Source organism: Cynocephalus volans, chromosome 4 (assembly GCF_027409185.1).
Source record: "Cynocephalus volans isolate mCynVol1 chromosome 4, mCynVol1.pri, whole genome shotgun sequence".
Taxonomy (NCBI): domain Eukaryota; kingdom Metazoa; phylum Chordata; class Mammalia; order Dermoptera; family Cynocephalidae; genus Cynocephalus; species Cynocephalus volans.
In genome coordinates this window covers 145,676,106-145,697,388 of record NC_084463.1, presented here as the reverse complement: position 1 = coordinate 145,697,388, position 21,283 = coordinate 145,676,106, and the positions used below count along the sequence as shown (strand labels likewise).

General features: G+C 58.1%; 2 protein-coding genes across 26 annotated transcripts in view; one reads left to right on the top strand and one right to left on the bottom strand.

Annotated features, from left to right (window-relative positions):
- Window positions 1-421: 421 nt before the first annotated feature.
- MYBPC3 (myosin binding protein C3) lies at window positions 422-20,334 on the top strand. Its single transcript, XM_063094993.1, has 33 exons — window positions 422-446; window positions 1,508-1,774; window positions 2,476-2,589; window positions 2,672-2,779; window positions 2,866-3,014; window positions 3,918-4,035; window positions 4,538-4,586; window positions 4,750-4,779; window positions 4,953-5,006; window positions 5,770-5,790; window positions 6,043-6,206; window positions 7,886-8,018; window positions 8,205-8,207; window positions 8,314-8,438; window positions 8,515-8,620; window positions 8,715-8,881; window positions 9,272-9,437; window positions 10,198-10,304; window positions 10,405-10,434; window positions 11,322-11,461; window positions 11,692-11,772; window positions 12,533-12,692; window positions 13,430-13,534; window positions 13,623-13,811; window positions 15,000-15,134; window positions 15,285-15,452; window positions 16,192-16,280; window positions 16,462-16,657; window positions 16,898-17,037; window positions 17,251-17,410; window positions 17,529-17,665; window positions 17,965-18,151; window positions 20,060-20,334. Exons 1-33 carry the CDS (start codon window positions 422-424, stop codon window positions 20,332-20,334), a joined length of 4,098 nt encoding a protein of 1,365 aa, XP_062951063.1.
- Window positions 19,952-21,283, bottom strand: part of MADD (MAP kinase activating death domain) — a 39,111-nt gene continuing 37,779 nt past the window's right edge. For all 25 annotated transcript variants that reach the window (XM_063092985.1, XM_063092990.1, XM_063092987.1 and 22 more), the window contains one exon: window positions 19,952-21,010. In XM_063092985.1, the coding sequence (XP_062949055.1) occupies window positions 20,906-21,010 (105 nt within the window). In that variant the 3' untranslated portion in view covers window positions 19,952-20,905. The remainder of the gene's footprint in view (window positions 21,011-21,283) is intronic.

Sequence of the window (21,283 nt, the reverse complement as noted above, 5' to 3'; positions counted from 1 at the left end):
GGCCTGTGGGCACGGCCACTGCCCGCACTGCCTGACAAAGGCGCTCTTGAGCCTTAGGACTATGGGCCCAGCGAGCTCCCTCCCACTGCACAATCTAGTGTCAGACAGGCATACGGACAGGACACAGGACGTGGGGTGCCCCTGAGGTTCACCAAGGGTTGGGGAATAGAAGCCATTATATTGTACTGGGGAAGGGGGGAAGGGACAGGAGCCAGCCAGGAACAATGTGGCCCTACCTTCTCCCTGGAGAGATTTCAGCTCTCTGGAATTTGTCTATATTTAGCAGGTGGTTGGGCAGGAGGCAGATAAGCAGAGCCTGGGGAGGGGGGAGGTCTCCATATATAGGGGAAGGACAGGACCCCACTCAGTCCCTTTTTGGGTGGCCTGTGCCTGCTTGGTGCCTGGTGTGACCTCTCTCAAGATGCCTGAGCCAGGGAAGAAGCCAGGTAGTTCCAGGCCCAGGGCTGGGTCTGAATGTGGGGGTGTCAGGGCGTCTATAGTTGGGAGCAGGGCTAAGAGGGAGTTCTTGAGGGGGGTGGTGAGGACAAGGCCTCTGAGCCCCAGGATGGGGGGCCAGTCCTCCGGGTCCTTTTTCACTAGGGTCTCTGATGAGACTGAGGGTGAACCCAGGGTCAGGGGCACAGAGAGGAGAGAGAGCCAAGGCAGAAAGTGCCCAGGGCCATCACCCCACTGTCAGGGCTCAGAGGGACCCTGTCACTGTTCTCACCCCCTTCCTACAGCAAGTTCCCTGCAGACGGGAGCCCCAGTTTGGTCTAGACTTGAGCTGGGCTCACTGAATGCCCTTTGACTAGTCCCTACCCTCTCTGGGAGAGAATGGGACAGGGTTGGGATAGTTCCTCCCAGCTGTGACACTATCTGCTTCGTGAGCCTGTGCCCATGTGGCCCCCACCCCAGGCGTGGTCTTCTTCTCTGGAAGAGAACAGCCAAGAGGCTCCTGAGCCAGGCCAAGGGCAGAGCAAATCATAGCCCAGGGTCCTGGACTGAGTCCTTACCAAGGTTGTCCAGGGCAGGAATCCAGACCCCCCATCCCCCCAGCCTCCTCCCGGGCCAGCGTTATCTCAGTTGCTGATTCTCAGCCTGAGGCCCTTGGACAAATTTAGCCACATTCCAAGTAGGCATAGTACCCACCCCCTGCCCAGGGCCCCAGATGGTGGGGGAAGGGGGCTGGGCTCAGCCCTGGCATCCCCAGGCAGGAAAGGTGGATCATCCAGGGTACACACCTAGGAAAAGTCCTGTGTGGAGGTTAGGACCACATCCCTGGCTCTCCTGCCTCGTGGCCGTGTGGTCTTAGACAAGTCACTTAACCTCTCTGAGCTTCGGTGTCCTTTTCTGAGAAGCAGGCATAACTGCACCCGCCTCATAGAGCCATTGGAGTATTGAATGAGGAGATGCACGGACGTGCTTATTGCAGCGTTTAATAAGAGGGGCTGCAGGGGCAGGGTGCACGGGCGAGCCAGGGGTGCTGAGCCTCCATCTGGCCCTTCAGTCTCAGCCTTCAGCAAGAAGCCACGATCAGCGGAGGTGGCCGCAGGCAGCTCTGCTGTGTTCGAGGCCGAGACAGAGAGGGCAGGACTGAAGGTGCGCTGGCAGCGGGGGGGCAGTGACATCAGCACCAGCGACAAGTACAGCCTGGCAGCCGAGGGCATGCGACACACCCTGACAGTGCAGGATGTGGGCTGGGCTGACCAGGGGTCCTATGCAGTCATCGCTGGCTCCTCCAAGGTCAAGTTTGATCTCAAGGTCATAGAGGCAGGTAAGATCCTGGTCAGCCTTCTCTGAGGTTTGGGCTTCTGGGGGAAGGGGCGGCCCAGCCACCTCTCCACCCGCCCAGAGATTAGAAGGTATTTTTGCTCTTTCTTGCCTTTGCTTTGGCTGTGACCTCCACCAAGAATGCCTTTTCCCTCTTCTGCACATGACCTCTCTGGGCATCCCCATGAGACTCCCTGGCCTGTTCCAGCCATTGTGGAGGTGGGAAAATTCAGATAGACAAAGCATAACCCTGCCCTCCTGCTGGAGATGCCTGGGGAGATGATCACAACAGATGGCAACTTAGTGGGCCGTGGGTGCTGGCAGGGGAAGCCCTGGAGGTATGAGCAAGGAAGGAACCCAGTCCAGCCTGGGGGGCTGCACCAAGCTGGAGCCTAGAGGGAGGAGAGCAGCGATGGACCCCAGAGCTGTTCCGGGCAGACACACCGGGATGTGGGGACAGATGGCCTGTGAGGGGCAGGAGAAGGTAGGAAGCAGGCTGGCTCCCTGGCTCAGCATGACCCACCTCTGAGAAGGGCCTGGAAAGCCAGAAGACAGATGTGGCCGGAAGAGGTTTGGACATCTTCATCCAAGTGAGAGCCTCGTAGACAATGGGTTCATGGGTCTGATTCTCAGGAGAGATAGGGCGGAGGACAGGAGGGTCTCTGGTTAGAAGCTGCACCACAACTGCCACCCGATCCCCTCCAGAGAAGGCAGAGCTCGTGCCAGCCTCTGCCCCCAGCCCTGCTGAGGCCCCTGGAGCTCCTGGAGATGCCCCAGCCCCAGGTACTGAGCTGCAAGGAAGCGTCCCATGTTCCGAAGGTGAGAAGGGCTGGGCAGGTAGGGACAGGGCCGGCAGGTAGGGGGGTGTCCTGGGGCAGGTCTCAAAGGCCTCTGCTCACAGGCTCAAGCTCAGCAGCCTCCAGTGGCCCTGCCCCTGGAAGCCCTGGAACCCCCGAAGACCCCATTGGCCTCTTTGTGATGCGGCCACAGGATGGCGAGGTGACTGTGGGTGAGTTTGGGCTGCGGTGCCCAGAGGTGGGGGGAAAGGAAGCAGCAGGGCACACCCAAGCCCAACCTGTCACCCCTTTTCTGCAGGCGGCAGCATCACCTTCTCAGCCCGCGTGGCGGGGGCCAGCCTCCTGAAACCGCCCATGGTCAAGTGGTTCAAGGGCAAGTGGGTGGACCTGAGCAGCAAGGTGGGCCAGCACCTGCAGCTGCATGACAGCTACGACCGGGCCAGCAAGGTGGGATCCATGGGACACCGGAGCTGGGGGGTCCAGGGAGCATGGTGAAGCTCAGGGGAGGGCTATGGGGAACATAAGGGGCTTGGAGGACGTGATAGTATCAAGGGGGCCTAATAAGGCTGGGGGGAGCTCAGGAAGGCTTGGGGACACCATGCAGCATGGGGGACACCAGCTAGTGAGGTTGTAAAGCTCCTGGATGGGTGGATATCAGAGGTCAAGGGACCCTCAGGGATTGGCCAGGACAATTCTTCATCATACAGAAAAGAAACCAAAGCTTAAGAGGTTAAGTTGCTGCTCCAGTCACTCAGAGCCAGGCCTAGAATCTTAAGCCCTGAGCCCTCTTATGCTTTGACTCCCAGCCTCTGCTTCTCCCAAACTCAACCAGTCCTGGGCTGCACGAGGGGGCCTCTGGCAGGGCAGAGCCAACATGCTCAGTGTACAGGCTGTGTACTGCACAAAAGCGCTTCATTTTAAGTGGATGCCATTTGCCTTGTACAGATTTGTATTTTATTATGATCATGTGCCAGCAGATGGCAGTCATGGGTCTTGAGAAAGGGATCCTTTTTCTTTTCTTTCTTTTTTTTTTTTTTAAAGATGACCAGTAAGGGGATCTTAACCCTTGACTTGGTGTCGTCAGCACCACGCTCACCCAGTGAGCAAACCGGCCATCCCTATATGGGATCCGAACCCGTGGCCTTGGTGTTATCAGCACCGCACTCTCCCGAGTGAGCCACAGGCCGGCCAGAAGGGATCCTTTTTCTAATTTACACTAAAGCAACATAAGGGTGAACTTAACCCTGACGGGTGAGGAGGCTGCTGGCCATTTGCTACTCATGGTCTCCTTTAGGAGTGAAAGGTGTCATCTCCTGGCCTCCAGTGTTCCCTAACATGCTGCCCCAACAGGTCTACCTGTTTGAGCTGCACATCACCGATGCCCAGGCCACCTTTGCTGGTGGCTACCGCTGCGAGGTGTCCACCAAGGACAAATTTGACAGCTGCAACTTCAACCTCACTGTCCACGGTGAGGGGGCTCTGATGTCTGTCCTGGGCTCAGGCTCCCGGTGGGTCCCAGACCGCTGTGCCTGCCTCCATTTCCCAGCACTAAGGGAGATGTCTGTGCTGACCGGTGCTCAACGCAGCTCACACAAGGGTGTGAACAAAATCACAGAGGCTTCCAGGGTGAGGGTGGGGGGCTTAGGACTGAATCCACTTCTCTGTTTTAGTCACCTTAATGTCCCGGCTCCTGGCACAGGGCCTGGCATCGTCTGAATGTTTGATGGACAGGTGAAGGGTGAACTGAGATATGGGTGGAGACCCATGACCCATAAGGAATTGGGGTCGATAAACTGCCTCAGCTCCCTGGTAGCTTGACTCGGCTGAGAGGGTAGATTCTGGGACAGATACAACCCTCAAGGAGTCATGGATGGGCAGGTCTGCGGATACTCAGAGACCCCAGGGCAGGGCTTCTCAGATGGGTCGCTCTGAAGCCCCGTCCCCTGTCTCCTTCCCCTCTTTTATCGCAGAGGCCGTGGGCCCCGGAGATCTGGATCTCCGATCAGCTTTCCGCCGCACGTGAGTGGCTCTGTCCTCAGGGCCTGGGGGAGGCCCGTGCTGGAGTCTGAAGCCCCTCAGGGGCAAGGCTGGGGGTGACGTGGGCACAGGGCTGAAGTCTATGGGGGGTGGGGGGAGAGCAACTCCCCTGGGCAGCTGAGGACACTGAGTCTAACCCCCTCAGGAGCGTGGCTGGAGGTGGTCGGCGGATCAGGTACCCCTTCCCCAGTCCCTACCTGCCCCGTCCCAGACTCCTGGGGGTCTGAGTTAGGTGGGAAGCCCAGTCTGGCCAATGTCCCTTCCTCCCATGCCACCCCAATCTCATCCTGCTCCCAAGCCCCTTCCAGTCCCCTCCAGTGCAGCCTCACGGGGGGTCCCTCTCCACAGTGACAGTCACGAGGATGCTGGGATTCTGGACTTTAGTTCACTGCTGAAGAAGAGGTGAGTCCCTGAGTAGTGGCTGCCGTGGCAGGCTTTCCAGCTGTGTGGCTCTGAGCAAGTCACTGCACCTCTCTGAACCAGTGTCCTTGTCTGTCAAATGGGACGATCCCAGTGAGGGGAGGAGTTACAGGGCTCTGCAGACCCTCTGTCCCCTGAACAGTCATCCTCACAGCGTCCCCACGGCCACCCCGTACTTGCAATATCTCACCACACTAGACTCTGGGGACCCAGAAGAAGCTGAGGGAGGGTCCCCAGAGCTGCAGAAATTGCCCACCCAACCCAGCCCATCTGACTTAGGTTCTCTCTGTCCTCTCTCTCCCCATCCCCCATCCCCTCCATTATGGCTGCTGCTGCTGCTGCCAGAGAGTAAGAAACGGGGTGTGGGTGCTGTGGGGCAGCAGGGCGCCAACCGGTGCAGAGGGGACCCTTTTGGGATCTCGTAGCCAGCCCTGCCAGGGTTTGGTGAGAAACTCGGACAGACCGGGCTGTGGATCCCCACTGCCTGGGGCGAGTCCCTGAGCCTCGGGTTTTTCCTGATACCCACCGTCTGCAAGAGCTCAGGAGGGATAAGAAAAGGCAGCTGCACGGGAGGCCCAGCCCCGGGCCTGCAGGGCACGCAGGTGCCCGTGAATGTGGGGTGTGAATGTGGGGTGTAAACGCGGGGAACAGCGAGGAGAGGAAGGCCCATGGGTGGGGTCCCAGGTCTTCATGGGAGGTGCCCAGACCTCTAACGTGTCCACTGCCCTTTCTACCCCACCTGGAGCAGCAGTTTCCGGACCCCGCGGTGAGTGCCCAACACAGCCCAGCACCCTCATCACCCCTGCTTCACCCCAGCCCCCTTCAAACCTCTGGGACCCCCAGACCTGGCCCGGCCCATGCCAGCTCAAGCTGTGCCACCAGAGGGGAAGGGGCAGCGGGGCCGGGGCAGCTCCAGCTCCTCAGTCCTGGGCCCCGGGCAGCCCCACCCCAGGGAAGGGGAGGACGGGGGACTGCAGTCTGGCCCCTGAGGCTTCTCTGCACGCACTGCGGGGTGCAGGGACCCAAAGCTGGAGGCAGCAGCCGAGGAGGACGTGTGGGAGATCCTGCGGCACGCACCCCCGTCCGAGTACGAGCGAATCGCCTTCCAGCACGGCGTCACCGACCTGCGCGGCATGCTCAGGAGGCTCAAGGGCATTAAGCGGGACGAGAAAAAGAGCACAGGTTAGCCCTTCCCCTTCATGGGAAAGGAGAGGTCATCGGTTAGCCCCTGTCCCCACATACGTGGAGAAATAGACAGGTCCAGCTTAGCCCAGAGACACACAGGAAAGGAGAAGAGCCTAGGTGAAGCCCCACCTGCATAGGGAAAAGTCAGGAGTGCCCAGGTTAGCCCCTTTCCACCCAGACAGAAAAAGAGAAGAGCCAAGGTTAGCCCAGAGACGACCACAAGGAAAAGGACAGGGCATAAGTTCACCTTCCTCACAGGGTAAAAATCAGGCTGCCCCTTCCTTCTCCACCCGCCTCTGAAAAGAAAAGAAGCCTGATTAACCCTCTGCAAACTCAGAGAGGAAAGAGGTCAGCTTAGCCCAGAGATCCTCACGGGAAAAGAGAAGAGCCTGGTTAATCTTCCTCGACCAGAACAGGAAGGCACGTGTTAGCTCCCCCTTGTGCCCCAGGCAGGTCCAAGGAGGAGGCCCAGGTTAGCCCTTCCCCATCAAGGGGCTCACCAGGGTGGACGTGAGCTGAGGAAAGCAGTGGCCTTACTGGCTTGTCCCCCAGCCGTGTCCTCAGAGCCCAGCACGGTGGCTGACACATAGCGGGTGCTCTGGAAATGCCACCTGAATGGATGGTCAGCATCCCTGCAGTGGCTTGGAAGTGAGCCCCTCCCAAACACACACATAAAAGGGGAGAAGGGCTGGTGGTCTCTCCCTGCCCGCCTCGCCGGGCTCCCCATGGCCCCATCACTAGGTGGCCTGGCCCTGTTTAAATCAGGAATGCCCCTGATGTCACAAGTGCTAACCCAGCCATTGCCCAGAGGGGCACCAAGCAAAGGTCTGCAAGTGACTGCGGAGCAGGTGGAGGCTGGGTGAGGCAGACAGGAGCCCTCAGGAGCAGGGACATCTTGTAGCCCCAGCAGTAATAGGAGTAATAGTAAAAGAGCTAATTCCTTACTCAGCCAGGCACTGAGGGCTTTATGTATTTGTCTCATTTAATTCTGACACAGCACTATGCTACAGGGACTCATTTCCATTTTACAAATGAGGAAACTGAGGCATGAGGAGGTTAGTGAAGGAACTAGCCCAGGGCTGCAGACCACCAGGCAGCAGATCTCTGCCCTCCAAAGCTGGTTCTGGGCCCAGCCAGAGTTTCTGAGGGCTCGGACTCGGGGTGTTTCTGTGCTTGGTGGACGGATCCCCACTCCCTGGGCTCAGGTCGTGGCAGGCTGGACTGCAGACACAGCTCTGCCCCATACCAGCCGGGCTGGAGGCCTGAGGCCAGTCACCAAGCCTCTGAGAGCGTCATTTCCCATCCTGCAGCATGGGGACCAGCACACTGGCCTTGAGGGCTGAGGGGGGAGAGTGCTGGGCATGAAGTACCCACTAGGCGGGGGCACCTGGTGGCAGTGTAGAAATGGGGATGGCTGTAAAAACAGAGTAGAGAGGAAGAGACGGTTCTCCAGACAAGCGTCTGTCTTTCTGGAAGCCCCTACCTTATTCCTGAGCTGAGCAGGTGGAGAGGACCCCAAGGAAGACAAGAGGACAAAGACAGAGAGGCAGGTGGCGGACAGACACATAGAAAGAAACAGAATCACTGGGGACACACAGGGAGGGAGGAGGAGGCAGGGAGTCCCGGAGGAGCAGGTACAGGTGGCAGCAGGCTGGGGACTGAGGGGTGGCGCTCAGCCTTTCAGAAGAAGCTGGAGCCAGCCTACCAGGTGAGCAAGGGCCACAAGATCCGGCTGACCGTGGAGCTGGCCGACCCCGATGCCGAGGTCAAGTGGCTTAAGAACGGCCAGGAGATCCAGATGAGTGGCAGGTGCGCCCAGGGCATGGAGGGGTCCCGGGGCTGGGGGTGGCGCCCACCGCCTTGCTCCCTGCCCCTCTCTCTGCACGTGTCTCCGTCTGGCTGTCAGGCCCCATCCCTCCGCCCCATCTCTCTCCTTTTCTCTCGGTCTGGCTTCCTCCTGTTGGGAACGTACCAATGGTCCCTTCTGTTACACAGCAAGTAAGTCCCTCCCGGAGGGCCTGGGGTGGGGGCACAGGGGCTGCAATGGGGCACCGGCCTGGGAGGTGCGTCATGACTCTCCTGCCATCCCCTGTGACCCCGCCAGGTACATCTTTGAGTCCATTGGTGCCAAGCGCACCCTGACCATCAGCCAGTGCTCGCTGGCGGACGACGCGGCCTATCAGTGCGTGGTGGGCGGCGAGAAGTGCAGCACGGAGCTCTTCGTCAAAGGTGGGCCTGGGACCCGGGGACCCTGGCACCTGGGGAGGGGAGGACACCGGCCCTCACGCTCTCCCTGCCTGGACAGAGCCCCCCGTGCTGATCACACGGCCCCTGGAGGACCAGCTGGTGATGGTGGGACAGCGGGTGGAGTTTGAATGTGAAGTGTCTGAGGAGGGGGCCCAGGTCAAATGGTGAGTGCCGGGGGCGAGGGGCAGGGGGCAAGGCGGGGTCTGGGGCATCCACCCAGGTGAGGCCGCAGCGCTTGCTGCCCATCCACCCGGCCAGGCTGAAGGACGGGGTGGAGCTGACCCGGGAGGAAACCTTCAAGTACCGGTTCAAGAAGGACGGGCGAAGACACCACCTGATCATCAACGAGGCGACGCTGGAGGACACCGGGCACTACGCGCTGCGCACCAGCGGGGGCCAGGCGCTGGCCGAGCTCATCGTGCAGGGTGAGCTGGATGGGACACATGGGCTTCAGCCCCAACCCCGCCCAGCCACGGGGAGGGATGGAGGCCTGTGTGACCTTGGGCAAGTCACTCTGACATCCTGAGCCTTACCTTTCCCATCTGTGAAATGGGGGTGCTGAGGCGCCCACTCCAGATGGTGCTGGGAGGGTCAGATGGGCCTGTCAGCGTCCCCCCCAATACTTCAGGTTCCTGCGCACACTGCACCATCACGGGCACACACACGTACCACACGCGTGCACGTGTGTGTTTTCACATGACCACACATACCCAGACATGTGCACACCATCGCCCACGAGCCCACATGTTCCCCGCAGGGATTCACACCCACACCCACGCACCCTCCCGAGCTCACTGGCTCTGTCCTGCCCCCAGAGAAGAAGCTGGAGGTGTACCAGAGCATCGCCGACCTGACGGTGGGCGCCAAGGACCAGGCCGTGTTCAAGTGTGAGGTCTCGGACGAGAATGTGCGGGGCGTGTGGCTGAAGAACGGGAAGGAGCTGGTGCCTGACAGCCGCATCAAGGTGTCCCACATCGGGCGGTGAGTGCAGCGGGCAGGCGGGGGACAGGCAGGGACTGAGATGGAGACACTCAAAGAGACAGAGACAGAGACTGAAATAGAAAGAGAGAAAGACAGAAATAAAGTTAGGGAGAGACGGAAAAATATGGGGAGAGAGAAACAGAGGAAAGTCCATCAGAGACAGAGAAGGACAGACGGACAGAGACAAAAAAGCAGCAGAGGGAGGGACAGACAGGGTGGGGAGCCCCCAGCCCCTGTCCCATCCCACGACCACGGCAGGGCGGAGACCCCGCTCCCTTGCTCGCCGGGAGTGCTGGGCCTGAGTTCACAGAGATTGATGAGACTCGGCCCCTGCCCAGTCCCCAAGGGCCCAGCCAACTGGACGCTTTGGTGTAGAGATCACTCTACACTGGCTACCTCTGAACACAAGCCGGGGAACTAGAAAATTCGAAAGCAGAGGAAGAAAGCATTTGTTTTCTTTTTTGAAAAGATGACCAGTAAGGGGATCTTAACCCTTGACTTGGTGTTGTCAGCACCACGCTCACTCAGTGAGCGAACCGGCCATCCCTATATGGGATCCGAACCTGTGGCCTTGGTGTTATCAAGCACTGCACTCTCCCAAGTGAGCCACAGGCCGGCCGTGAGGAAGAAAGCATTTTTAAAAAACCAGAACACCAAGGAGCTAGGACAGGGGAGGGTCCCTGGAACCCTGACTGGGGAGTCCGGCAAGTCCAGGGGTGTGTGGTCCAGTGGGGTCCCCTGAGCCACCGCTGCCCTGCAGGGTCCACAAACTGACCATCGATGATGTCACGCCTGCCGACGAGGCTGACTACAGCTTTGTGCCCGAGGGCTTCGCCTGCAACCTGTCGGCCAAGCTCCATTTCATGGGTGAGCCGTGCCGGGGTTGGGTGAGGGCGGCGGGGCCAGGAGCCCCTGTTGCTGGTCCCCGCCTCTGCCCTGGTGCCACTTGCTCCTCCTTCTCTTGCAGAGGTCAAGATTGACTTCGTGCCCAGGCAGGGTGAGTCTCCGGCCTCTGCACGTGGCCTCGGCTCTGCTCACTTCCCCGCACCCCACCCCAGCCATGTCTCCCCTCCGCTCACCGATGGTGGGAAGACAAGGACCCACGCGAGAGTGGGGATCCTGACAGTGCCTCCTTCACAGGGTGGTTGTGAGATGAGATGATGCACGAGAGATATCACTGGTGTCACTGATGTGAGGTTTTATTATTACACCTTTTCTTCTGTTGGAAGTTCCTCTCCTGCTTTTGGATTAAGCTTTAACCAGACATTTTAGTATTTAACTTCAGGAGAATAGTCCAGGAGGAGGCATGCTCTAGCTCAGTGTTTTCCAAACTGGGTCCACTTAACATTATACTCCATTTAAAAAGGGTTCCATGGTGAAACAAGTTTGGGAAACACTGAATACTCGATCCACCTCTTGTCAATTCAGAAGACTCACTAACATGTTAAAGGCTCTGAAAAGTCCTGTGGGGAAGAACTGGACTCAACCTTGCTTAACCCAGGGCTTCTTAATTTATTTGGCCATGGGAACTTTCTCCCACCCCGCAGGATGTTGGTGTTCTCCCCAAATATGGTTTACAAAATGCCACACCAGCTGACCTCAATGTTGCAAACCTACCAGAGAACTTCCTGGAGTGAAGGAAATGTTCTAGATCTTGATTGGGCTGGTGGTTACACAGGTTCATACATTTGTCAAACCTCATCAGACTGTGCTCAAATCTGTGCATTTTATCCTTATATCTCAATAAAACTGATAAAAAGCCAACAACCAGGCACACAGGCTCCTGGTACCTTCTTCCCCAGTGACCTGTGCTCCTCCCAGGGTCCCCCTTTATCATGGGCCTGAGCCCCTCCCCTTTCTCTAACCTGTGCCATCTCCCACCAGAACCTCCCAAGATCCACCTGGACTGCCCAGGACGCAAACCAGATACCATCGTGGTTGTGGCTGGGAACAAGCTACGCCTGGATGTCCCCATCTCTGGGGACCCTGCTCCTACCGTGATCTGGCAGAAGACCCTCACTCAGGTACGGTGGCTCCCTCATCAGTTTCCCCATCTGTAAAATGGGTGCGTGGCAGCAGATGAGTGCTAGGACCCACATCGCGGGCCACCCCACTGCACATGGGCACATCCGGCCACCTGTTGGGAGCTCCGCTGGCCAGGAGGCAGGGTGGGGTGGGCAGAGGGGGGATGGAGGGAGAGACAGAGGGGCACTTCCAGGCTGAGTCCCCTGCTTCCCTCCTGCTCTGTTCCCAGGGGAATAAGGCCCCAGCCAGGCCAGCCCCCGACACCCCAGAGGAGGCAGGTGCCAGTGACGAGTGGGTGTTTGACAAGAAGGTGAGTGAGGCTGAAGTTGGACACAGCTTGTTTGTCCTCCATCATTTTCAACCCATGCGGTGTCCACCCTGGGCAGGGTCTCCATGGAGGTACCATACCTGGGCAGGTGTGTTCCTGCTGCAGGCAGGGTCTCTATGGGGCCCTCACACCTCAGGCAGGCACACTATGGAGTAGGTGAGTAACAGGACCCTTGTGAGTGTTGGCACCCTTGGGGTTTCCAGGAAGCCTTTGTGACTGGGGCGCTCCCTGGCTCCCTTCAACCTGAGCTGACCTTGACTTTGTGCTTCCTCCAACTAGGGAGTGGGTTTCCCTGGCACTTTTCAGTCAGTGTAGCTGCCTGGGGTGTCGCCCAGGGTTGCTTTTCTTCTCCTGTGGCACTGTCGGTTCTTCTGAGGGCCTGCCCACCTGGGGTCCTTCTGGCACCTCACAATAGCTCTGTGTGGTCATTTTATCCCCATTCATCAGATAGGAAAACTGAGGCACAGAGAGGCTAGTTGATTGCCCAAGTTTCCATGACAAAGCTAGAGCTAGAGCCTGAGCCCCTTGCCCTGCTCCCCTGCTCTCGGTGGTGCTACGTATTGGTCTCTGAACTAGATGCTTACAGGGATGCGGTTTCACCTCAGGCTGTCCCCTCCCCACCCTGATAGACCCTGTGCTGAGTGAGCTCTGTTCCCGTCTTGGGGCTGTTGGCCATTGCAGAGGCTACAGGGGCCTCTAGAGTCTGACTTGGGTCCTGCCCCCAACTTCCCCTCCCCCTCAGCTGCTGTGTGAGACCGAGGGCCGGGTCCGTGTGGAGACCACCAAGGACCGCAGCATCTTCACAGTCGAGGGGGCGGAGAAGGAAGATGAGGGCGTCTATATCGTCACAGTGAAGAACCCTGTGGGCGAGGACCAGGTCAACCTCACAGTCAAGGTCATCGGTGAGGCTGGTTGCGGTCCAGGCTGGGGAATACAGAGGGCCTATCCATTCATTCATTCAGTCACTCAACAAACGTCACGGGGCATGCTCTCTGAGCTGGGCAATGGCGATGAGTGGGACAGGTTTTTCTGCCCTCCGGGAACCTCGCTCTAGGGGAGACAGAGGCAGACACATCTAGCAGATTTCCCGGGACACTGCTGTACGTGATCTATGTCTAAAGTGCCGTGGGAGCACTGAGCACAGAACAAACCCCCATGCCCGGTCGGGGGTGAAGCCTTTAGGAGGTTGAAAATACGGTGGGGAAGGCATCCCAGGCAGAGGAGGCTGTGCAGAGGGGTGGAGGTGTGAAAGAGCCTTTTGGGCGCAGAGAATGAATGAAACTATTCCACGTAAGTGGAGGGCTGAGGTGGGGAGGATGAGGAGGACGGAGCTAGAACATGGGGTGAACTTAAGCTAGGGGGAGCCAGGCCAGGGACATGATCAGAAATACATTCTTGGCTGGCTGGTTAGCTTAGTTAGAGTGCAGCCTTATAACATGAACATCATGGGTTCAGATCCCCGTATTAGCCAGCCACCAAAAAAAAAAAAAAAGAAAGAAACACATTCTAGAAAGATTATTTTGGCCCTGGGGGTTGTGGGGGCAGCCTGTATCTGTTGGTTGGGGTGGTGAGGGTACGAGCAACGCTGGCCAAGGCCCTGAGCTGGGCAGGGCTGATGTGGACCCACTCTCCCCTCCAGATGTGCCAGATGCTCCTGCAGCCCCAGAGATCAGCAACGTGGGCGAGGACTCCTGCACAGTGCGGTGGGAGCCGCCCGCCTATGATGGCGGGCAGCCAGTCCTGGGTGAATATGAGGGCACAGGAGCAGAACTGAGGGCAGGGAGCACAGGGGTGCCTGACCCAGACCAGAACTCTCACCTTCCCCTCGCCAGGCTACATCCTGGAGCGCAAGAAGAAGAAGAGCTACCGGTGGATGCGGCTGAACTTTGACCTGCTGCAGGAGCTGAGCCACGAGGCGCGGCGCATGATCGAGGGTGTGGTGTACGAGATGCGCGTCTACGCAGTCAATGCCATCGGCATGTCCAGGCCCAGCCCTGCCTCCCAGCCCTTCATGCCCATCGGTGAGCCCGTCTGGCTGGGCACTGCTCCCCATGCCAGCCCCAACGACAGCAGCTGCTTGGGGGGTGGCCACCACACTAGACATTTACAACCACGATCTCCTTTAATCCTCAGTCGGGGATAATACACCTCATTTTTACAGACGAGGAAACTGAGGCTCCAAGAATTTAAATGACCAGCTGGTAGGGGGTAGAGCTGAGACTCACACCACTCTGACTCCTGGTTCACTTTTCAAGCCTCACTTTTCATGTCTACAAAATGGGGATAATGATACTACCTACTTGATAGAACTGTTGTTGGGATGAAAGGAGATAACACAGGCAGAGCATCTGGCACACAGCAGGTGCTCAATAAATGTTAATTGTCCTCTGTTCCCCACTCCCTTCAACCCAGGTTTGCCATATATGGCATGGGGTGAGGGCAGTGGGTACCTGAGAGGTCTGAGGGGCATCTGTCTGTGGAAAGAGCCCTGGACCAAGAATCAGAAATGTGGTTTGCAGAGCAGCTCCATCGTCCCCCAGGAGGCCGTGTGGAGTCATCAGCTCTCCCTGAAGTCTCGGTTTCGACATCTGTATAATGGGGGCTGAGAGGGTAGAACAGGTGCTGAGGGTGTGGTGGGGCCTTAAGGACACCTGTCCCTATCAGGGTGTGTGAGTCTGGGGGTGGCTGTCTGTGGCAGGGGCAGGCGCAGGCACCTCTGGGCTCAGGGAGGGGGCACAGCTTGGGAGACGGCGGGAAGTGGGGGGTTGCCTGTGGGGAGAAGGGTCCAGGCCTCTCTTTTTAGGGACTGACTTCTAGTTTGCTCAGCTCTTAGTCAACCCATCTAATCATACAACCTGGAAATTTCCATGATTTAGACTACTTATTTTTTCTTAAATTACGTTTATAGCATTTCCTACACTGTGTGAAAGAGGGGGCTTCTTATAAAGATATTTATGTTCTCTTGGCTCTTTTTTCATATTTAGGTCCCTCTTTTGAAATTGCTATTGCTGTTTGTTTGGTTGTTTTTAAGCCAGTCTAGAGACATGTCTTTTAACGGAGCTGAAATATTCCTTAAAGTGCTTGAAAGTCAGCTGAAGGGGAGTCCTGCCTCTGTGACCAGCAGGCAGTTGAGGGTCTGGGTCGTGGGTCTCTACTTCCCCAGCTGTGCAGACTTGCTCAGACCCCTCCCTGACTTCCCCTCTGACCAGGCCCCCCCAGCGAACCCACCCACCTGGCAGTGGAGGACGTCTCCAACACCACTGTGTCCCTCAAGTGGCGGCCTCCAGAGCGCGTGGGAGCAGGAGGCCTGGATGGCTACAGTGTGGAGTACTGCCGGGAGGGCAGTGAGTACCCCCTCCCAGCTGTCCCTCAGCCCCCCAGGCCAGCATCCGTCACCCTGCTGGGCCCCAGACAGCTATCCGAGGGGTGGGCAGTGGGGTTGGGTATTGATGCTGACACTGCCCCTGGCCTTGCTTCCCTGTCCCCTCCCCCAGGCTCAGAGTGGGTGGCTGCCCTGCAGGGGCTGACGGAGCACACTTCGATGCTGGTGAAAGACCTGCCCACAGGGGCCCGGCTGCTCTTCCGTGTGCGAGCGCACAATGTGGCAGGGTCTGGAGCCCCCATCACCACCAAGGAGCCCGTGACGGTGCAGGAGATCCTGCGTGAGTGCCCCTCATTCACAGTCACAGGATCTGCCACTGACACCCCAGCCCTTGGTGTCCAGTCGAGGTGGGGACAGCCAGAGAGACCCTGCCAGAGGGAGGGGCTGGAAGCTGGGCAGGGACAGGGAGGTCAGAGCCTTCATCCACACCTTAGGCTCAGGGCAAACACTTGCAGAGAGGGCTGTCTTGGTTTTTGCATGTGTGCCCCCTGGTTCTGGAAGAGGCCATAGTCTCCAAGCTCTGTTCTATGAGTCTCAGCTCCAACAAGTAGGTATTGTCCATGTCCTCAGGACCAAGCAGTGAGGCTATTAGGGGTCTACTTCCCATCCTCTATTCCTTGTCCCAACAGAAGATCAATCATGTAAGGACTGGCTCTCAAAGTTGGAAAGAGGCAGTAAACTTGTGTGGTGCCTTGATCTTGGTGTTATAACACCTTGCTCTTGACCTTGGTATTATAACACCCTGCTCTAATCAAGCGAGCTAACGGGCCGGCCTGATCCCTGCCTCTTGAGGCAGCGTGGTAAGGCTCAAGAGGAAGCAGGAGCTGTGTAAACCATTTCGGACTAGGCAGACTGGAGCTGCTGTGGGTTAGGGGGAGCTAATGGAGGGGCAGGGCCCAGCAGGCAGCTTTTCTCTTAGCTGCAGCTCTCTGGGCCCTGCCTCAAGAGTGGAGCCATGGAGCTTCTCAGGGATGGGGCCGTGATAGGCCCTCACACAGCCGCCCACTCCATGCCCACAGAACGGCCACGGCTCCAGCTGCCCAGGCACCTGCGCCAGATCATCCAGAGGAAGGTTGGGGAGCCTGTGAACCTCCTCATTCCTTTTCAGGTAGGGCTGGTCCCCTTCCTTGTCTCCAAGGGGAGAGACTGCAGTGTGTTGTCCACGCCCAGCTGATGGATAGGTCTCAGGACCGACCGGACCCTGAGGCCTCTCCTATGAATGTGAGGCTGGGGTGGTGGCTGGCCCTTGGGGAGAGCCAGGCTTAGGGCTGAGTTGTCTCTCTGCCCAGGGCAAGCCCCGGCCTCAGGTGACCTGGACCAAAGAGGGACGGCCATTGGCAGGTGAGGAGGTGACCATCCGCAACAGCCCCACAGACACCATTATGTTCATCCGGGCTGCACATCGGGCCCACTCAGGCACCTACCAGGTCACGGTGTGCATTGAGAACATGGAGGACAAGGCCACGCTGGTCCTGCAGGTCGTCGGTGCGTGGCCCTGGGGCTGCCCTCTGAGCCCACCCATTTCCCCTCCCTGAACTGAGCTGCCAGGGCCCAGGGCCACCTCTGGGGACCCAACCCAGATCTTCACATTTTCCAGTCCTGAACCCCTGAAGAACGTGGCAGGGCAGGTCCCGGCTGGCAGGGGTGAGGGGCACCTGGAGCCTAGTGTCCCCCTGCTCGGCAGTGTTAGGAGGCGTGGTGATCTGACCAGGTCATCTCCTGCAGACAAGCCAAGCCCTCCCCAGGATATTCGGGTCATTGAGGCTTGGGGTCTCAATGTGGCTCTGGAGTGGAAGCCACCCCAAGATGATGGCAACACAGAGCTCTGGGGTTATACAGTGCAGAAGGCTGACAAGAAGACCATGGTGAGCTGGGGGCCTGGGCCCCACATACACCCTCCCTAGGTCCATCAGGCCCAAGCCCTAGTTGCCCTTATTGTCGTCACCAGGGGCCCACCCCAGCCCCTCTGCTGATCTGGTTCCCTCAACAGTAGGGGTGGAGATACAGGGGTGCTGAGAGTCCCCTGGAGGGCAGAGGGGCTAGCCCCCAAAGACCCCTCCCTTCCCTCAATCCCCCAGGAGTGGTTTACCGTCTTGGAGCATTACCGCCGCACACACTGCGTGGTGTCAGAACTCATTATTGGCAATGGCTACTACTTCCGGGTCTTCAGCCATAACATGGTTGGTCCCAGCGACAGACCTGCCTCTACCAAGGAGCCTGTCTTTATCCCCAGGCCAGGTGCTGTACCCTCACTCCCACCCAAGCGGCCTGGGGCAGGGAGGCAGTGGGAATTGGTTGGGGCCAGGGGGGAGCTAGGTTGTGTGGCTCTCTTGGTACCAATTCCTGTCACCAACAGGCACCACATACGAGCCACCCATCTACAAGGCCCTGGATTTCTCTGAGGCCCCAAGCTTCACCCATCCCCTGGCAAACCGCTCAGTCATTGCGGGCTTCACCACTATCCTCTGCTGTGCCGTCCGGGGGAGCCCCAAGGTAGGGAACTCCAGGCCCTGTGCAGGCCAACCCAGGAAGCAGGGCTCCTGGGCCTTGACCCCTCCCAGCCCTCTCCTCCTGCTTTCTCTCTACCTCCGGGTATCTGGGCTGGGTTTCTCTCCCTGAACAGGGCCTTGGCACTGACCGTTGGCCCCATGTTCATTCCCAGCTTTGGGGATAGTTTGGGACTCCAGTGGGAACCCCCGGAGGAGAAACACAGACACCAGTCTCCCTGGGTTCCTGCCAGGTCCCCTCTCAATCTGATATGGTTTCTCTCTCACCCTTTACTTGATGTATAGCCCAAGATTTCCTGGTTCAAGAATGGCCTGGACCTGGGAAAAGACGCCCGCTTCCGCATGTTCAGCAAGCAGGGAGTGTTGACCCTGGAGATCAGAAAGCCTTGTCCCTTTGATGGGGGTGTTTATGTCTGCAGGGCCACCAACTTACAGGGCGAGGCACAGTGTGAGTGCCGCCTGGAGGTGCGAGGTGAGAAACCCGCTGTGCCACACCCAGGCAGTGCAGCAAGCAGGGCAGCAGTGGGGACCCTGGCTCTGCTCTGCTGGCCCAAGCAGTCCTTGGGCTGAAGGAGCCCTGACTTTGTCATGTCCAGACGGTTACTGGCTTCTGGGGTGTGGCACGGACTTCCAGAAGGCTGGGAGGACACACCTGGCATGGCTTTCTTCTCTCCTGCAGTGCCTCAGTGACCAGTCTGGCTCTCCAGGGATGGCCAGGTGTGTATTCTGGACTCCTCAACACCCAGGGCCCAAGTCAGAGGCTGAGCCCTGCCCTTTGGTCCACGGGCAGCCATCAGGAAATGGGGGCTGCAGGTGGCCTCAGTTCACTCATCAGGGAACCTGTGTCACAGGTACGACCGGATGCCAGCCCTATGTGCCAGGAGCCTGGTAGGAAGCTGGAGAAGCTCCCCTCCTGCTGCTGGATGTGTGTGTGTACAAGTGTGTACCTGGCCAGGTGTGGGAAGGACCAGGAGGGCAACATAGTTACGATTGGCAGGCTGGGCTGGGCACTGCACACCAACCCTTCAGAGCCCCTGTGCAAAGGTCTCGGATCTTTGGGGCAAAAAGTGGGTGGGCTCAGGAAATGAGGGGTGGGGACAGGCCTTTCTGGCCTGCCATGTCTTCTCACTGTGTAAGGGCAATAAAAGAGAACTGACTCTTCTTGTCCAATGTGCCTGTTTTCCAAAAAAAGCACAGGGATGTTCATTTGATCTTCACAGAAAACTGAGGGCAGGTATTGTTTCCGGATGAATAAACGAGGCCCAGTGTGGAATCATGAATTCATAAAACATGAACACTAGAAGGGACCTCAGTCTCCCCCACTACATTCACTCCACAAATGAGGTCACTGAGGAGCTATGACAGGGGAGTGTGTGTTAGCGCTGGGCCCAGGTACTCAGCATGACCCTCGGCCTAGCCACCCATGGTCAGAACCTAGGTGTGGGCAATGCAGAATCTCAGGAGAACTCTATATCCACAAGGCCTGGAGCAGAGCTGCACTGGGTTGCTTTGGGGTTCCAGTGAGCAACAGGCCCACAGCCACCCACACCCACATCTCATGCAGGAGAAAGCAATGCTGTCCAGTGCAAGACACCAGGAACCAGGAAGGTGGAAGGACCAGGACCTACTCTGCTCTTATTTCTGCACAGGGAACCTAAATCTCATCATCAGTTTCCTTTCGCAAGGAAGCCAGCAGGTCTTAGAGGATCTCTGACAGTGTAGCAGGGCCTTCCTGCTTGTGGAGCACCAGATTTGTCCATGGTATAGAAATCCATGAAGGCTGGTCCTAGGGGTGCTCCTTAGAGTTCTACCCAACATAATGCACTCCTGGCCGAGAGCTCAAAGCCCCGGGCTTCAGGCCCCGTGGGAGGCCCTGGCCGAGTGACAACACCTCTCTGGACCATAGCGGTGAAGGGCACTGAGCGCGCCAGGGCCTGGGTTTTTTCTCTCACTGCTAAATCACTCTCTGTTCAGGTGTCAACGCCCAGGCCACTTTCTCCCTCTAGTGGCCAGTTCACAGCACCCCAGCCCTCCGCAGGGAAGGAAAGCTCCCTCCCACAGCCTCACTGGGGGCCTGGAAACCCAGCGGTAGGCAGGAGCCAGGGCCTCAGAGTGCCTGATCCTGGATGTGGATGACCACGTCTCCCTCCTTCTGTCAAGTCTGAGGTGCCTGCCTTTTTAGAGTCCAGGGACAGCCTCCCTCAGGCCTGGGCTAAGAGGAGGCATCATTTATCACAAGGCAACCAGGGAGCCCAAGGGGAGTTAAGGACATTTATTTCACATTCACACAGCTGTACATTTTCTATAAATAATGTGGAGCTGAAATATTTACAATCACCACTTGCCCACCCCCAGGCCGTCTCTGCCTTCTGGCCCCCAGTGCCAGGAGATACTGGTGCAGACACAGATGGGTATAGTGAACTTGGCCTTTTCCACCCCTCCCTGGTCCTTGGGCAGGGCAGTATTGGTCCCTGGGACTCAACTAGCCCCAACCGCTCTGACCTTTTGTGCCGAAGGCAAGGCAGACCACAGGGAAATCGCCGCCTAGCAAATAGCAGCCCCTCAGTGCTGCTCCACTGCAGCGAGGGTGGCCAGGGCAGCAGTGGCAAAGCTTGCAGCGCACAGGCACTAGCTGCCAGCTTGGGGAATGCATAAAGAGGCAGGGAGGTTGCCATCCACTCCAGTTGTCCCTGACCCTTCCCTTCCTTTCCCTGCCCACCCCTTGTCTGGGAGAGCAGGCCCCAAGTTTCCCCCACTCCCACAGAGTGGAATTGCTCCAGGTGCCCAGTCGTGCCAGATCACAGAGGATGGAGAGCTGGACTCTTGCATTGGAGGGTTATAATGCCAAGGACAAGGACCCACAACACAAATGTCTCAAGGACCCACAACACAAATGTCTCAAGGACACACAACGGTGAGTTTGCACTGGCCACACACACACACACATTCTCTCTCTCTCTCTCTCTCCCCCCCCCCATGAGGGGACAGTAGGCTGGTCATCTTAGAGTGGAGAGGAAGAAGGCAGAAGAGACTAGCTTAGCCCTGTGACAGACATGCTCAAAGACACAGTCAGACACACAACTTAGAACCAACTAAGCCACGGCGAGGGGCTTGCAGAGAACATACACGCATTGTCCACTTCTCAGTCATAGCAGCATCGTGCACTTGGGACGGCAAGGGGCAAGGGGCATCCCCCGGGCAGGGGCAGCTGCTTGACCCCTCTCCATCAGCTAGAGACAGGTCGGGGAGGGGTTCTGAGATCTTCCTCACTGCTACGAACTGCAGCCACATATGAGAAGAGACACAACACAGAGTAGCAGATCTCGTGAGCCTAGAGTGGAGAGAAAACCAGACAGATCAACAACACTGAGAACCCCTACATCTTCAAGCATGGAGGATCTGCCATGAGGGCAACTCCTGCCCCAAGAGTGGGCACAGGCCTCTGGGCCAAATGTGAGCCCCAAGCACGGCCTCAGAAGCTGTCCCCAGTGAGAGAGGGGATTCGTGTGTGTGTGTGTGTGTGTGTTTGTCTCCCAGTGCTGAAGACATGTTTCAGCATCTGGACCAAGTCCCCTGTTGCCCCTGTGTGCTCAGAGGGCCCACC

Bases quoted from the DNA above. Each gene is read 5' to 3' on its own strand.
- MYBPC3 (XM_063094993.1), top strand. From the start codon at position 422: ATGCCTGAGCCAGGGAAGAAGCCAG. The intron at 4,587-4,749 runs GTGAGTGGCTCT...TAACCCCCTCAG, and splicing joins CGATCAGCTTTCCGCCGCAC to GAGCGTGGCTGGAGGTGGTC. The intron at 10,305-10,404 runs GTGAGCCGTGCC...CTTCTCTTGCAG, and splicing joins GGCCAAGCTCCATTTCATGG to AGGTCAAGATTGACTTCGTG.